This window comes from Spea bombifrons, chromosome 7, assembly GCF_027358695.1.
Source record: "Spea bombifrons isolate aSpeBom1 chromosome 7, aSpeBom1.2.pri, whole genome shotgun sequence".
Taxonomy (NCBI): domain Eukaryota; kingdom Metazoa; phylum Chordata; class Amphibia; order Anura; family Pelobatidae; genus Spea; species Spea bombifrons.
The window spans coordinates 25618169-25637206 of record NC_071093.1 but is presented as its reverse complement, the minus strand read 5'-3'; the positions used below and the strand labels follow the sequence as shown (position 1 = coordinate 25637206).

Sequence of the window (19038 nt, the reverse complement as noted above, 5' to 3'; positions counted from 1 at the left end):
GCATAATATTTTATTAAATCAGTAAGCTTTCTCCAAAGTCTCCTTGGTCCGGCATAATGAAACGTAAAGTGAGGGGGCTGAAACACAACTCTCCTACAAACTCTCCTGACATCTCACACCATAGACACAAAATGTGATACTCAGAACATATCTTTTAAATATAAGAATAGAATGCTAGTTCCAACATCTCACCGTATAACATTAATAAGACCCTTAAGATTTCCTTTAATGGAACTTTAGGACATATAAGACAATTTTGAAGCATCATTTAAGTAGACAAAAACTTACATGTTTCACTTCTTCTGCCAGGGAATTGAGATGCACTCTATATCTGAAGCTCTTCTCTGATGGTTCCTTGACCCATGCAACTTTCTCTTTTGTCAAGGATGTGTGGTATTTTACAAAGTCTGTTTGTTTCACTATCAGGTGTAGAATAAAGCACATGAACTCCAAGGAAATTGAGATTATGAAGAATATGATGGTACTCTCCTTTTCTGATGGGAGCATCAGCTTTGTAAAAATGCGGCTCAGTGAGATTATCACTCCAGCAGTGCCTGCAGGATGAGATTTCATCATGATTTTTTTTTTAAATTAGGAAGATTTTAAATGGAACACAGAAAACCTGATTTATGTCCCAGGAACCAAAAGACACACATTAATTTAAAGTGAAACACATTTATGGACAGACGAGGGGCAGAGTCAGGTGAACTAGTAAAGAAGCTAGGAAAAACTGGACATAGCTAACATTTGCTCGCTGCAGTCCCCTAAGTGTGTCTTGTGTAAAATTCAGAACTGTACACTTAGCATTGCAAACTTGTATATTTAAATTAACCAAGACAGTGACTGCTACATAGAAGAATAACTAAGACAGACAAAGTATTTTCTCGTGATAACATAAAGTGACCTTTGGTGCAACCAGTTCCTCTTTGATTTAAACAGGAGAAAAGTATTGTTAAAATGATACCATTTATTGGCTAACTGAGAGTTTAATTGCGAGCTTTCGAGACCAAGTTAACAACAATTAAACTTCCTCAGGCATTAATGAAGGGACCTAACAACTTGGTCTCGAAAGCTCGCAATTAAACTTTGTTAGCCAATAAATGGTATCATTTTAACTATACTTTTCTCCTGTTTTCTCAACGGCTAACATGGTACAAAACGTTTATATGTTTGATTTAAACAAAGAGCATAATGCAAAATGATACAACAAATGGAAAAGAATGTGTGATACTTACTTTCTCCAGTCATCACTCCTTGAGTGTATCGTTTAGGTAACATCCCGGTGTAACCATAGAAACTGGATTGTTGCACTTATCATATAATAAAAACATAAAATATATTACAGCAACCACTATCATACAAAGGCCTATGTGAAGTAACAGGAGGAAGGGGTCTGTTAACTAAGACATTTTCTTCTTCGGTAGTTTAGCAAGTACATGGAACTGAGAGATGCTCAGCAAACTATGAACCATGCATCACACACAAGAGAAAGAAAAATATAACAGAATGATGTTATCATGAATCACAGGGCCATAATTTATATTAAAAAAATTGTTTTGGAGCAACATGATAAATGCAGAAACATTCCATTGTTTTTTTAGTGTGACAGTTACATCTTCAGAACTTTGTCCCAAAACTTATTCTTAGAAATATGTCTCTTCGTGTTACATTAATTTAATTAATGGACATTGTAAAACAAGATAATTCAAACATTTTAAATTGAATGCTTTAGTTACTTAACTTACCAGTACACCCAAATGCTACCACTCCAATAGCAATAAGGTTTATTGCATACGAATGTTTTAAAGAAAATAGTTCAAGCCAGATATCACAGATACCAATGAAAAGTAATGGTCCCAAAGCAAGGAGGTAACCTGCAGAAGTCAGAGACAAAAATGTACCCCAAAGCTTGGTGTTCAACATTCAGTAATGGCTTGGATGCCAATATTAAAATAAGGGATGACAACTCAGATCTATGTATTATTTTCAAGCAGACCAGATGCTGAAGTTAGAAAACAATCCCTGTACAACATGAAAAGTGGGTTAACTTTTATTTCAGAATTTTAGCAAATTTGATATAAAAAGATGAAATCACACTACTACATGTTAGAGGTTTCTCTATTCTAGTGTTGTCTATTTAGATTTAGAATAAAAATAACAATAGTCCAATTATTAAAAAGAAAAGGCAAAACTGTGGCTTTTTGAATGCACATATAACATAAGTTCACACATTTTTAAAACACAAAAAGATTGATAGATAAAACATCACTGTTTATACACCTACACAGAGCCATAGCTAGCCTTTTTTTTACAGAGGTTATTTTATTTACACTGCCCTTACCCTGTCCATAAACACATATACACATACACGCTGCCTTTACACACACCTGCCCATTAACACGCCTATACACGTACACTGCCCTTTCACAACCCTGCCTTTACACATACACACACCAGCTTACAAACATACAAATACCTACACTGCTCTTACACACACACTGCCCATACACACACACCAGCTTACAAATGCACACATATATGCACATACACTGCCTTTACACACACATGCCCATTAACACACATATACACATACACTGCCCTTACACACACACCTGCCCATACACACTGCCTTTACACACAACTGCCCATAAACACACATATACACATACACTGCCCTTACACAAGCCTGTCCATACACACTTGTATACACAAACACTGCCCTCACACTCCGCTGCCTGTACATACACATATACATACACACCAGCTGACAAACACACAAATACCTACACTGCTCTTACCCATACACTGCCCTTACACACACTGCCCATACACACACACTGCCCATACACTGCCCATACACTGCCCACACACACACCAGCTTACAAACACACACATATACACAGCCCTTACACTCCTTTCTCCCCATCTCTTACTTTTCTAATTTTCCATCATCCATCATCTTCTATCTTCCATCCTGTCATGGGAGTGCGAGGTCTGTCACTCCAGGCCTCTGCTATAGTGCTCCCTCATCACTAAGCTCCGGCTATTGATGCCGATCACCGGCGTGACGTCATATCCCTCTGCATCATTTGCCAGCGCGTAGTGATTAGGGAGCACGGAAGCCGAGGTCTGAATTGACAGACCTCTCACTCCCTAATGCTAAGCTGGTTAGATCTCCCCAACCAGCCCTGCTCATCAGACACCTCCTACCTACGCTGATGGTGCCTGGGTGCACACTGCCCACAGGGGCGTCCGATGAGCAGGGCTGGTTAGCGAGAGCACAATTGTGCAGCTGCCTCGGCACTCCCCTGAAGACCAGGCCAGAGGAGGTGGTCTCTCTGCTTGCCCCTCCTCTATAAATACGCAAAGTTTTTTGGGGGCTTTGTGGTGAATCACATTGCCGTCACCGCAGCACCCGCATTTTGACGGAATTTGCCAGGTTATGTCCGCGGAGATCAAGATGAAGAAACAAGATACCACATTAAGGATTGAAGATGGTCGGCAGAAGTGGTCGGCAGAGAAGGTAAGGAAACATTTATAGAGGGTGAGAGAGACAGTGAATGAGAATGAGAGTGTGAGTGAATGTGGACCCACAAATTTCGGATAAAACATCTTTTTAGCTTTTAGCTTTCAGTGTGTTGTACAAATTGCAGAATTTAACAAAATTCCATAAATTTGCAATCTGTACAAATCTGAATGCACAAGTCTAATACATACTGCTTATTTTAATCTGCAAAGACCTGGTTTTACCTAGTGTACCATACTTTGAAATGTAACCTTGGGAAAAAGAGACAGATCTTTTTGTTATAACTTACCCACTGTAATTCGCATATGTAGAGTAAGAAGCTCCACCAAGGCATTATTCAGTATAACAGCTGCCAGAGCCACAAGGATGTAAGTGAGACTCATATCAAATACAATAGATGTGCCTGCAAAAAAGGGGGATATCATGCCTTAGTTTCATAACGCCAAGAACAAACTACGTACAGTCACAAATAGTTTTGTGTTAATTCCTTAAAGCTACAGTATAATATCCCAGCCAGCCTGACCACAAAATAATGCATGTTAAAGCACATTATCATCACTTTAATGTGCATTCTTTCAAAATTTAAAAAAAAGTAAAGAACATTAGGGAGAAGCTGTAGATCCCTTCCTCCTCTGTGAGGAGTCTTGCCACGTATTGGCTGAGTGAAATGGGAGTATTTTCCTAAGCATCTACCTGAAGGTTAGACTGTCTCCTGCTACGTTCACCTAGCCAGCCTGAATCTGACTGGCGTTAAGTACATCACATGGCAGGAGCTGTGTACATCTGAGCTCATCTCCTGCACGGAAAATAGTGAGGGTGGGGAAAGGGGCAAATGCATATGGGAGGATTCTGCAGAATCCCTCATGCATTTGCAAAGGGGGTCACCATAATAATTCAAAGGAACCTATCCTATGTATTTCATTACACTGCAATATATATAGGTTTAGAAGGGTGAAGGGTAGTGTCTCAAGAGAGAAGGGCTAAGTATACAGTTGTCATGTAATTAATAAAATGTTATATTTCACCAAGACTCACCTTTGAAACAAAAGAAAAATGAAACCACTTGCGTATATTGCACAATCAAAAAAAAATCCATCCATTAAAGAAAAAAATCCCATACATTGGTGATCAAAGACTACTAGAGAATTGTAAGCTGTTTTCAACAAAATGTATATAATTTATTTCCCTTGGAGAGTGACCTGGTACATCATACCAAGGCACAGGTTTATAGGGCAATTCAGTAGCAGTGACAAAATCAGTTAGTGACAAGGAAACATGGTATGTACTGAAATAAGAGTAAAAATTATGTTTGATTGCCTTCACATGTAAGTACATTTTAAATGGACTACAGTGCACTTTTCCACAAGCAAATCAGTCCACACATTCTGTTTTAAATACCGCTTTGGATTCAGTACATTGCCTGCTTCTGTTCAAGATAGACTCTCATTTTCTTACACTTAACAAAAAGGAGAACATGCCCTGACTTTTAATGCAGTAACATACAAAATGGACTCCAATATGCATTTTACTTAATTTTGGGAATGCAGTGTTCCCTTTTATTCAGGAAATATGTAATGGGTTTGTAGAGCAAGGTCAAAGGGATGATTGAATGGGGCAGGTTATAATCTAACTACAGCATCTTGCCTCCTCCAGTCCCTTACGAAAGAGTATAGACTGTCTAGTCACATTTTTTGTCTGCTTTATGCCCATCAATGATACTAGGCCACAGAATATTTGTAGTATTTGTATGTACACTCATTTGTAATCTGCATGCACAGACCTGGATATTTATGATGCAGGTAATCAACATCTGTGATAAAGCTGTTATATGGAAGCAGGAACCCAACCCCAGCAAGTAGCATTGCAAAATATATCCCATGATATCGATCCTGAGGCTCTGGACTTGAACAGATTGCATCTGAAATAAACAAAGAGCATTTTCACAGAGGAAAGAACATGTGCATGGCTCAATTTGTCTGAAACGTCAAAAGGGTGCATTTCTGTTACTATTTCTTTATGTTTAAATATTACATTGATGTTTTTTGTTTATCTCACATAACACTTGAATAATGCATAAATATACAGGCATGAACATTGCTTAACATTTTACCATTACAGCTTATATTATAAATCCTTCACTGTCTATAGTTTCACTGTCTATAGTCTATAGCGATTTTTGTTTACATGTAATAGACTATTTTATCACAAAATGCAAGGCAAAATATGACACAGCAAGCATTGACTAATAAATTTGGTGTCCTGAAATAATCGCCTTATTCTTCACAAACCTTTACAAAGGCTGCCCAAATCAATAAACAACCAATTACTTAACAACATAGGAAAGCTAATAAGTATGCATATTATAAGAACAGGAAATTGAGATGGTTGATCTCATGGTACACATATAAGATTGGTTTCTAATATATATATATACATTCAAAAAGTTTATGTGTTTTTATATTTTCATTGGAAACGGTGACAAGCCGACTGCCCTTGCAGTTTAGTATAAGAGTTTTCACCCTGAAGACGGCTGCAAAAGCTACAAATTGCACCAAATTGCACCAAAGAGGAACTACCCACAAAATGTCATACCCATTTTGTGGGTAGAAGGTGTGCTGGGAACACAAATTCATCTTCGCATGTGTGCTCAGTATAGGGATAAAGTTCTCTCTCGTAGAGTTGTCTATGAGAGGATTGTAAAGTTCGAAAATGGCCATACTGGTGTGACGGATGCCTCTCAGGTATGCCTTTTAACCCCCTATTTGCCACTCTGCCCCCCTGATATGCCTTATACACCCCTATATGACACTCTGCCTCCCCGACATGCATTTTAACCCCCTATTTGCCACTCTGCCTCCAGAAATCCATTATACCCTCCATAAGCCACTCTTACCCCCCCGACTTACCAGTGCATCCCTAAACTTTTCCCCCGTGCTTCAGACTCCCTGGTGTCTAGTGGGGGCAGCTCGTGGAGGTCTGTGCTATGCGTGCAGACAACCTCTGCTGCTGCTGGCCTGTACTTCCGCCGGGGCTTCTTGGACTGAGCATCAGATGTCAAGTCACGCCGGTGCTTTGTCATAGAAGCCCCGGCAGAAGCGAAGGTTGTCTGTACGCATCCCGCAAATGTTCACCAGCTGCCAGAGAGGAGGATCCAGGTCTCCTGCAGCGCTGCGGGGGATCTGGATCTTATAAGACGACCTTGAATATAAGACGATGGATATTTTTCAGAGCATTTGCTCTGAAAAAACCTTGTCTTATAATCAAGCAAATACAGTATAGGTATATATATAATGGATGGGCACTCCCATCCATTAACTGCCCCTAAATTAAAACCCCATCAACCATAACTGCCCTTAAATTAAACCTAAAGACCCCATTAACCATAACTGCCCCTAAATTAACCCTAAACACCCCATTAACCATAACTGCCCCTAAATTAACCCTTAAGACCCCATCAACCATAACTGCCCCTAAATTAACCCTTAAGACCCCATCAACCATAACTGGCTCTAAATTAACCCTAAACACCCCATTAACCATATCTGCCCCTAAATTAACCCTCACCTCCCCTAACTTTCAGCAGCCCAAATATTTACTTACTGTTAGATGAGTTTCTGAACCATGTGGACGCTATAAGAAAAGGGGCGGGGCCAATCGGCAGTGAGTCGGAAAGGGGCGGGGCCAATTGCCAGTGTGACTGCAGGGAGGGACTGGGAAGTAGTAACTGCAATCTAAAACCACTGTATAAGACACACCTAGTTTTAAGACCTCAAATTCATCGAAAAAAGGTGCGTCTTATACATGGGGAAATACGGTACGTAATTAAATGGAATTATGAAGCTATGAAGTGTTACAAAATGAAAATAAAATAAACATCATCAGTCTTATCATTTTACTCAACTCTTTGTGAAGGCTATGTAAATCTTTACATTATTCTCTAAACACTGTGGCAAGCTGGCTAAAGCTACCCATGGCATAAGTAAAAGCTTAAGAAGCCATTACCACCAGCTATTAAGTTGCAGGTTCTGCAACCATGGGGTCCATGTTTTATAAAATGGGGAGCATGAACCAGTAAGGTTAGTTTGTCCATTTTAATTAATTGCATCTAGAATCAGAGTAACTAGGGGGTTGTCTGGTTTAGAGCAGAAAGTAGCAATAGCCTGTCTCGTCCCAAGCACAATCTTTCAAAGTAGTTTGTTCTCATGATGAGTGAGATTCAGGAGAGGTCTAGCTAATAAAAAGAACCATTCAAAAGATCATTCGGTTGAGTACACAAGACCCTGACCTGCTCCCAGAATGGTAGGACACTCGTACAAGCCTACCAGACACAAAAGTTAACACTTTTTGTAACACTCCTTCCACTACAAGTCTTAGAGCTTAAAATACATACCGGTATTATGAAGCTGCAATAAAGTACTAGCTAAAGAGGGGTTTATACCATGCTTTTTGGGGTAACACAAGAAGAAGCTTTAGACGCAGCCTCCCATATATCTTGCCAGAGATATGATAGTTCCCCTTCCCATTTGGAAATAAATGTCAACAGAGCTATAGGAGACTGAGAAAGAATATGGGTGTAAAGTTGTCAAATTAATTGTTTTGGCATCTCTTAGAACATGCTTCTTAAAAAAAAATAGAGACCTTAGCATGACAAAAACTCGATAGTTGCATATAGCAAAACCCGATTGTTGCATATAGCAAAACATGTCTGAAGGTGTAAAGTGAATTGAGGGGAGAGATCGAAGGAAGGAGTATAGTACTGGTGCAAAACATATCGCCATATCAGAGAATCAAAGTCAGCTAAGTTCCAAAGGGAGCAGGTTACATATATGGTGGAAAGGCCCTATTTCTTAAAAGTGGAGTAAGGGGATATGTGAGAGATTGACATTTCCCAGAGTGGGTAGCCTTATCCCAGACTTGTAGAGAATTAAGTATGGAGGGGTAATTCATTCTAAGAGGAAGATGGCAAGAACAGGTAAAACACACATAATGGGAAAGATTATTGAGGCCATCAAGAATCTCTGTAAGTACATTTCCGAGTGCCTGTTGGAGCATGTCACACTTAGACTTTGGTGAGATTGACCACTTGGTAGAAAATAACAAAAACTGGATAAAGGCCTCCCCTGAGAAGTAGGAAATTACATGACAGTTCTGGACACTTTCCTCCTTTCATTTGACCAAGTAAAGCTATAAATTCTCCTTTGAATGGTCACATCATTCAAAGGAGAGCTAACATTCATCCCTACCCCCGATAACTCCTTATATATGGTACAGTAGAGGAGTGTAGAGTACAGATCTTTGTACTCATTCATCAGGAAGACCACCAAATACTTCACAATTCTTAGAGAAGTTACAGTTTAGGGACATTAGCTATTGTTAATCAGGGGAACTTTGATTTGTGCTTCAGTCCCACTAGGTTAGATTATGTAGAGAGCATCGAAAAGAGGCATCGCTAATATGATAAAGGTTGACAACCCTTGTATGACTACAATAAGAAGCATCACCTGTGCTGTCAGGGAGTGGTTAACTGCCTTAAGAACGGTTTTGATGGTCAGGGTAAAATTAATACACCATAGGACTTAAAACATAAAAGGACAACTAAGTTGGTCCAAAGCTTTTTCAGAGTCTAAAAAATAAAAAAAATGGAATTTGGTTGGCTTTAGTGTACCACGATAGATTACGGTAATACACCTACATGTGTTTTTTGTAAGCTTGACAAGGAGTAAAACCAACTTGATCCGGATAAATTAGAGAGGATAAAAAGGGGTTTAGTGTATCCGCCAATATTTTCATAGAAATTGTAAGGTCTGTGTTAGGTTACAATATGGGTCTATAGCTGCTTGGATTAGTAAGGTCCTTTCTTCTTTGGGGACAAAAGCAATATTAGCTTCTAGCATGTCCTAGTGGAAGAGGGGACTCTCTGAGACACTCCTGAATAATTGAATCCAGTTGCTAGATGAAGGAGTAATAAATCAGAAAAACATTTACAATAGAAATTAACAAAACCATCAGCTCAAGACAGTTTATAAAGCTTTAATCCCTTGATGGTACAGTCTACATGTAATACCAAAATTTAGAGACTCTATGTGGTCCTTTCTTGGGGTAGGCAAGTTTATAGAGGCTAATTAACAGTCTATATGCTCCTGAGTTGTAGCATTCCCAGACGTACAAGTGTGGAAATAATGGTATAAAAATGGTGCACAATATTTTCCCAATTTCAGAGGGGATGCTAGTAAAACTGACACTTGGAGAAAAGTGAGGGGGATATGCTTTCTAGCTTGTCTATCCTATAACCTACAGGCTAGAAGTGTATCTTAATATATTTCTTAAAATTATGCTGTGGGCTTGAGATGTATCATCGTCTGTATCGTCTGTATAGATTCGTAGAAATTGCCTGATTTGTCGATTCTGTGGGAGAACATGTATTTCAATGTTCTTACCTCCTTAGTAATAGGAGAGCCTATGTTTTACCCAGCCACAGCTGCCTCAGGAGAGGAGATTGACTCGGAATAATATTTATTCAGCTCAGTGATGCACCAAATTGTGATGACAAAACTCTCTATAAACTCATTCAGAGAGGAAGTGCCCATACGATGGGGTAGCGTTCATGTCCCCATTTACTATTAGAGGTCCCTTAACTTTCCCTATAAAGAGATTTGTATGTGAGAACCAAAGGAGGGAGCGGGACATCATGTGTCAAAATACAATATGGTTTATTTAAGTCCCTGCTGGAAGTAAGAATTTACTTTTCTCATTTCGATAAGTGTCACAAACCACAAAAGGAGATATATTAAGTAAGATAAAAGCTACTCCACCTTTTTTATTCCATGCATTGGAGTAGTAACCTCTGTCAAACACATGGTTTGTAAGGGCAATTGGTCGAGCCCTAGGTAGTCATGTCTGTTTTAAGAGTGTAATGTCTGTATGTGACCTACTCATTTATGAAGCCATTTATACTTACATAGTTGTTTGGCTCCTTTTTAAGTCATAATAATAACAGATATCACCCAAATGGCCCTGATCAAAAGTTTACATACCCTTAAATGTTTGGCCTTCTTACATACACACAAGGTGACACATACAGGTTAAAATGGCAATTAAAGGTTAAGTTCCCACACCTGTGGCTTTTTAAATTGTCTGTGTATAAATAGTTAATGAGTTTAAAGATGGAAAATTATATAAAAAGATATCCAAAGCCTTGAAAATGGCAGTCAGTAATGTTCAAGGTCAGGTAGACCAAGAAAGATTTCAGCCACAACTGCCAGAAGAATTGTTCTGGATACAAAGAAAAACCCATAGGCAACCTCTGGAAAAATACGTTGTGGTTGTTTCAAGAAGCACCATACGACCATACTTGAACAAAAATGAGGTGCATGGTCGAGTTGCCAGAAAGAAGGCTTTACTGCGCCAATGCCACAAAAAAGCCCAGTTCCGATATGCCTTGAAATGCCTCACAGCTTCTGGCACACTGTAATTTGGAGTGACAAGACCAAAATAGAGCTTTATGGTCACGAACATAAGCTCTATGTTTGGAGAGGGGTCAACAAGGTCATAGCGAAAAAAATACCATCCTGAACTTGGAGTGGCCATCACAGTCTCCTGAACTTAATATCATCGAGTCACTCTGGGGAGGTCTCAAACATGTGGTTCATGTAAGACCTGGAGGTATTTTGCCATGATGAATGAGGAGCTATACTACCTGCAAGAATTTGAGGCCTCATAGACAAGTATTACAAAGGACTGCACACTGTCATTGATACTAAAGGGGGGCAATACACAGTGTGACGGGGCCACACAGTATTAAGAACTAAAGGTATGCAGGTTTTTGAACAGGGGTCATTTTTTATGTGCTGTTCTGTTATAACCTACAGTTGAATATGAATCCCATAAGAAATAAAAAAATGTGTTTTGCCTGTATACTCATGTTTTCTTTAACCCATTCAGTCCCCTATAGACGTACCTGTACATCCTAAAAATGCATCTAGTAAAGCCCTTTAGGACATACAGGTACGTCCTGACTTTCTTGCAGCAGCAGAGAAACATCTGTCGTTTGACAGCCTGAACTCCACCCTGTCAGCAGAAGCCAGCATCACTGCCTTTCTGCTGCTGCCCAATCGCTTGTAACGGATGCCGGCGTGAAGGCATTCCCTTCCGAGTCGTGTCACTGCTGACGTCACCAGGAAGGTCAACGGAGGACAGGATATCCCCAGCAGGGTCTGTCTAGATGACTATTGCTCTGATGACGCATCGATCACAGACACTGTGAACTCCATGCAAGTCTCTGTAGACTTGTATTGGGGATCACAGTGTCTGTGATCAGTGCAGGGGGGGTCGCAGGGAGGAGAGTTTCTCACTCTGTTTCTCATGTTTCTCACTCTTCTCACAAGCTGAAAAAAATAAACAAAACAAAAAAAGAAAAGAAAAAAAAGTGTTTACCAATAAAAAAAAATCACTAAAATAATACAATAAAGTGAGCTAAGTGATGTCATTGTGATATCATTGGTATTAATAACATGTTTAAGAGGTCCCTAGGAGGGTTCTGTTTTACCCCTACACTAAGTGCTTGGGGGAATATGAAGGGTTAATCCCTTGTACTTTCAACGGCAAGGAAGATCTCTACGGGGGAGCTACTCGGACTGTATAGGGATCCCCATCACATAGATAACATGGTATTGAGGTGTAAGCTTAAGCCTTTAATTTGTAGGTGTCAGATGGCATGGTGAGGTCACTGAGGAATGAGGAAGTAAATGCAATAGTCATTAAGTAAAGTCTCTACAAAAGTTCAGCCCCCAGGACTCTACGAATAACCCACAGCCTCTGGGGTTATCCAAGTAAGAATATGAGGAAATTTATTTTAAGACAGATAAGGGGAGATGAAAGTGATGTTCTGAACTGCCACCTTTCCTATGCTAGAAATCACAGTGATGGGTTTTTGTTTTGTTTTCTTGGTTCAACTTGGAGCAAAAGGTTTTATAGCCATGTCAGACGTCTGACCATCACACCTTTATGAGCTTGTTGGACATCCCATTCTAAAACCATGGGCATTAATATGGAATTGCCCCCCCATCTTTGTGGCTATATCCTTGTGGTTAAATTTTCTGGGAAAGTTTTCCACAAGATTTTGGAGTGTGTCTGTGGGAATTTGTGCCCAATACACCAAAAGAGCATTTGTAAGGCCAGGTACTGATGTTGGCCGAGAAGGCCTGGCTTGCAATCTGGGTTCTAATGCATCTCAAATGTTCAGTGGGGTTAAGGTCAGGGCTCTATCCAGGCCACTCGACTCTCTCCACACCAAACTTGTCACACCATGTCTTTATGGACCTTGCTTTATGTACAGGCGCACAGTCATTTTGGAACAAGAATGGGCCGTCCACAAACTGGTGCTACAAAGTTGAAACTCAAAGTCTAAAATGTCTTCACTGTAACTAAGGGGACTAGCCCAAACCATGCAACAGCACATGCATTAGGCACTATGTATTACGGTAGGTAGCATTCTTCTGGAATCCGCCAAACCCAGATTAGTCCATCAGACTCCAAGATAGTGAAGCATGATTCATGACTGCAGAAAACTAATTTTCAATGCTTCAGAGCCGAGTGGAGGTGTGCTCTACAACACTCCAGCTGACGCTTCAGATTGTTTGCAGTTGCCCAGCCCTGGAAACTCATTTCATGAAGCTACAGATGCACAGTACTTGTGCTGATGTTGCTTCCAGAGGCCGTTTGGAACTCTGTAGCCCTGCGGTCCTGCTCTGCATGGTCTACCACTTTGTGGCTAAACTGTTGTTTTCCCTAAACGCTTACACTTCACATTAATAGCTAATCAAGCAAGGTAGAAAACTGACTTGTGGCAAAGGTAGCTGCTTATGACAATGTCATGTTTAAAGTCCCTGAACTCTTCAGTACCATCCATTCCACTGCCAATGTTTGTCTATAGTGATGCTATGCCTATGTGCATTTGATAAACCTGTTAGCAATGGGTGTGGCCAGGGCTGGTGCAAGGATTTTTGCCACCCTAGGCAAAACATAACCCCCCCCCTGCAGGGCAGGAGCGTAATTACAATAAGGGACGCCGCGCAATCGTGCCGTGGCGCTCCCATAAGGTCCTCCTAACTGGCTGACTCGCTCCAACTACTCCCCATAGTGACCGTGAGCCACGTTTGCTGAATGACCGCGGCCACGCTTCTAATGAATGACCGCGGGCGGCGGTTCGGTGTGGCCCTGGGTGTGGCTGAAACACCTGAACTCAATAATTAGAAGGGGCATCCATATACTTAAAGTCATATAGTGTATGTTCAACGCTCCTACAAACTCCCAGTTCAGTGCATTTGACTGTGGGGATTATGAGGTTTTTTTTACATAAATGTGAGTTTCTCCTCACTGACTGTCCAAGCGTTATGAAATGCAGAGCTAAAATGACTCTATTCACATGAAAAACATCCAGCAGCTTGCCCTTTGCATTTCCATAATAAATGTGACATATTCATCTCTCTTACAAACTCAAATCTGAGTAGCATCACTCAAAATAGGACTCAGACAAAAATAGGTTAGTGCAAATTATATAACCGACAGAAAAGTATGTTTTCTTTCATCTCCAAATGCATCAGTCCTGACTTATTTTCATTCATTTCATATAAATTCCTTACGGCTAGAAACAAATAGATTTGTATTAATTTCCTCCAGCAGCACTAATATTCTAAATGTTGATATATCTGTGGAATAATAATCTTTTCCGTATAATCCCCCCAGGTCTTTGTATTGTATACACTACTACCTGGCTCCATGAATGTAAGAACACCATCTGCTCGTTGACTCCCAGTGGTATGGACTTCCTCTTCCTCCAGCTGGTAACTGTCAAAACTGAAGCTTGTGACCACATTAACTTCTGGAGTCAGAGCTGGGCTTAGTCCTTTGCCACTGTTTCTTCTAACAGAGGGCATTGTCATCTCTTTGGATTCAATAAGATGACCCCTGCAAATGAAGCAGACCAATGATTCATTACAGATATTTCTCTTGGTATAGTTATCGATTTATTGAAATTATATTATTTACAAATTAATTTATTTCTTGTAAATACTATTTATTTTTCTCAAGTCATAATATTGCAATTTGGTACAATGTTACATTTTGTTTTTTTTCACTGGTCCTCTGAGGATGCTTCGGATGCTAGAGACAATCAGGAGCAGCTGAAGTTGGATCCCCAAACTTAATGGCTCCTGAATTGCCATCAGAATAGACTGGGAAACAGGCAACTGTAAGCAAGCTGCCCATCTTATGCACCAATGGCTATTATGTTAGGACACAGCAACCAAAATGCAACATTTATCCCATTTATCAACATAGATAGATGACACATTTTAACAACTGTTAAGGAAGCAAGACAAGATGGAAATTTGGATGTAATGTTCATCTAGGGACAAATGATTTGTCATGTAAGCAAGTCAGCGTGGTAACGGATGTTTTCAGTAAACTAGGCAAGGATCTGAAACAGGTTTCATCCACAGTATCTTTTTCTGATGTTTTATCTTTGTATGGGCCATCCTGAATCTCAACTTACTTTGAAATCACAAGCCTCCTGAAAGCACATGTCACTTTTCATCTAGGTGCCATTTTCCATCTAAATCCCAGTTTCCTAAGTGCCATTAAACATGAGTTTACCAAGGGAATAATTCCACTGCATACTCTGTTGATTAGCAATTCTACACTCTCCTCCATGTGTCTGCAATTTTATTGCAGGGTAATTAATCAGTTAGTAAATACCTGACATGGAGCTATCCGTTATATCTCTACTGACGTTTGACAGACCTGCTGGCGTTTTGATGTTCTGTTCTAGCCACGTGAGCATACATAAACAGGGAAATAGCTGGGCCATAACTAAGCCCTTACCTGTGGGTGTCCTTAAAGTGAAGGTCCTTAAAGCTACCCCCTTTGTTTGTTCTACTCCCTTTATTCTTCACTACCATTTCACTCCTATCACCATGATTCTCCAAGTACCATGTCCACAATCCTCTTGTTGCTTTTCTCAATTTTATCTATTGTTAACAGAACATGTCAATGGTGCAATTATATCCCTGTCTTCTCACGTCTGCTGCCTTGGTGTCACCCTTGACTCTGACCTCTCATTCACCCCCCACATCCTGTCTGTCTCAAACAACTGCCCCCACCTTACACTGTCCCCATTTGTCTCTTCCTAACACAAGATGTCACAAAGGCACTTGTTCATGTCCCATCTTGACTGCTGTCTTAGCTGGTCTTGCTCATACCTATCTTACCCCTCTACAATTCACCATGAACACCATCTGTTTCCAGACTTATTTTCCTCACTCGTCACTTTACTAACACCTCTTCCCTCTGTCAGTTTCTTCACTGACTGCCTGTGTGTTTCAGGTCCCTTTTCAAAATCCTGCCTCTTGCTTTCAAAGCTCTTTATAGCGGTTTCCATACTCACTCATCTCCAAATATACTCCTTTGTCTGATGTTTTATCTGTGTTTGGGAGAGAGTATGCTATACACTGTGAATAAGAGGTTTTCATTTATGACTAGGGAAATGGTGCCAAGAACAGAGATTTTACACACTAGTCCTATATGGTGTATTAAGGAATTCTATAAAAAGAAAGAGTCTAGTGAGCAGTTCAACAGTTTTATTAATGGGTATTTAAACTAGGAAGAGGACAATGGGATGCTACAGGATGACACTACTTGAGGAATACAGGTTAGCTGGACTCATGTTTACTCCAATAAAATAAATTCCGTAGAAGTTTCTGTGATAATAATAATCTTCTTTCCTTCATCATACAAAAGGACATAAAGCCAGCCACGCTGATTAAAAGTAAAGTTTAAATAAATTTACAATTACATTTTTAATGGGTGTGTGCATAAGTAGGGAGGAATTACACAGTTGTAAAGTATATGCATAAAAATCTATGAATGGGGCTAAATGAAGAATTTAAATGTAAAATTTGAAAAAACAAAAAGTAGAATAAAAGTTAACTAAACTACTGCTAAAAAAATGAAGTATAATAAATCCAATACGCTAAATATAATGAAAATAATGAAAATAGTCTGTGACTCCAAATGATCCTGTATATAGATATATATATATGTTGTGAAAGAATAAAAAAGTCCTAGTAAACTAACTATTCCCACAAATATACAAACAACTAATTTAAAAGTCCAAAAAAGAATATGTAATGAAATTAAAGAAGTTAAAACTAATAAAAAGAGCTGTATACAGAAAAACATATTTGACAAACATGAATATGAAAATGCAGGTAATCCCTCGCCAACACTGTACCGTACAGTATAATGACCAGTTATAGTAAATAAATCATAAGTTAATAAAAGTCATAAATCACTAAATCAATAAATTTATACTCAATATATAATAATGCTTATTTATTGTTTTATTTATGGATATATTTACACAGTACCATATGTATTTATTTATTTCCTGATGGATTGTTTTTGCTATTATGAGTTGTCTTACAGAGTGTTTATCTATTTATCTACTTACTAATTTATTCATTTGGTGTTTTACTTGAATTGTAACTGCTTATTATTACGGATATGCATATGTAGCATTTATTTATCGATTTAGTGATTTATTCACTTATTAATTATTTCCTTGGTTTGATGAAAATATGCATTTTTAATTGTCTCCTATAGGTCTTTTATTCTTACCATAACAGAACTTATTTCCTACATATAAGATATACTGAAATACAAGAGCGTAAGCAACTACAAACATTAAAATGTGCACATGGCAGTCTTCAAATAACTTGGTATAGCTACCTGCACACCTGAGAACTTAGTACCACTGTTTAATAAGATTCAGGACACAAAAATATAGTATAACCTGCAAACCTCACATCCATGGTCTACCTTGCATTATTTAGGTTTCTGGACAGGAGATCTAGCAAGAAGTTTGTTGCAGAATTCAGTCTTAAGCGCGCTGTAGGAGGAACGTTAGATTTCATATAAACATACTAATATTCACTAGAAAGTAATGGCCAAGAAGAAACAAATGATAATACTAATATATTTGTTGGGGTTTAACAGGATTCTCAGATTTCTGTGCAGCATCACTCGATTATCAGAGAAGGCAATGGGCGTGCTGTGTCCTGCAGCAACATTTGATCATCCCAATTGTTGCATATGGCAAATTGAAATCGGGTTAGCTTTTCAACAAACAGTTGCCATTTGCTATGTTTACAAACAAAAAACAAATTGAAATACTGCAATTGTTTACTTTCATTTAACCCCATGAATTCCACAATTCGTTTTAGATTAAACTAGAATGTTGCGTGGGGCACTCTCTCCTATAGTAAATATGTTCTTCTTCCTCTTGAAACTCACAGCCAGTAAATGCTGGGGAAACGCATCCGATTGCAGGAAAACATAAAAAGCACAGTATATGACACAGTATGTAATATTTGACCATCTAATTCTATAGGAACTATATACAAGGGAAGGAGATGCAAACATGGAGGAAAAACAGTAAGCGCATTTGCCATAAGAGAGATACTGTTCCTACCTAGAGAGACTGCTTCCAGGAAGCGGCTCAAGGTACCATCCAACACAAATGATGGAGACTGGATAGAAAGATGGAGGCGTGAGGCAGACTATGATTTGCAGAAACAAAACCTCGGCAACGATAACGAGAGAGCTCAGCTCATTCGCGTACACCTATGCAGATCACGCTCGCTCCTCTCCCTCTTGCTTTTGTAGCCTGACAGAAGACAGCTTGGGGGTTTCCAGTCATCGACAATCCCCTTTCACCCTCCCCCAACGCTCTGTGACTAGTGTTGTCCGTGTACCTAAACAAACAGTGCACAGCTGCCGGCCCGGAGACACTTGTTTACGGGGAAATATTGTGATGGCTGTCTTCTCATATTCAATACCCGCTAAATGCAATCCTTAAACATGCAATTAAAGGAAGTATTGAACACTCTACCCCCTGCCTCAAAGTATGCCACTAACCCCCCATGTGCTAACTGAAAGGGCAGTGCCTATCCGTCACATGAATAAACATACTAATTTGATTATTCTCTAAAGCGCCTTTATTTTATGTATTGTACTGGCCTCCAGGACACTTGAGAGAATACACTGAAAAAAGATGTCTCTACAAAAAGGTCTGTTGGTTATATGAATTCATCTGAGGGAGTACATATCACACTGAACCCCTAGCAATAGGTAGCAAAGTGACCTAACAAGATTCAGTTAAGAGTTATGCTCTATGCCATACTTCTATCCATCAACAAGTGTTCATCTTCAAATCCATCATTTGAAATGTTGAAAGAAATGTGTAGATTTACTTCACTAATTGTACGTTTTGCTATGCAACCTTGTAATATACACATACAACTCGCTCATTCTGAGCTCCAATTAATGACAAGTGTCACAAGAAGAATAGTGACATATGGATTTAAATAGACAATGTATGACGTCCCTGATCCACCCCGACCAGACTGGGTTTGTCCCTGGGCGTGAGGCCCGGGACAGTACCATCAGAGCCCTAT

General features: G+C 39.4%; 1 protein-coding gene across 1 annotated transcript in view; it reads right to left on the bottom strand.

Moving 5' to 3' along the window:
• SLC29A4 (solute carrier family 29 member 4) overlaps positions 1–18218 on the bottom strand; it is a 35529-nt gene extending 17311 nt beyond the window's left edge. The window contains exons 1-7 of the mRNA XM_053470680.1: positions 18054–18218; positions 14295–14491; positions 5307–5444; positions 3816–3929; positions 1746–1874; positions 1236–1310; positions 289–554 (exon numbers count right to left, since the gene is read on the bottom strand). Of these exons, the coding sequence (XP_053326655.1) occupies positions 289–554; positions 1236–1310; positions 1746–1874; positions 3816–3929; positions 5307–5444; positions 14295–14466 (894 nt within the window). The 5' untranslated portion in view covers positions 14467–14491; positions 18054–18218. The remainder of the gene's footprint in view (positions 1–288; positions 555–1235; positions 1311–1745; positions 1875–3815; positions 3930–5306; positions 5445–14294; positions 14492–18053) is intronic.
• Between the last annotated feature and the right edge of the window lie 820 nt (positions 18219–19038).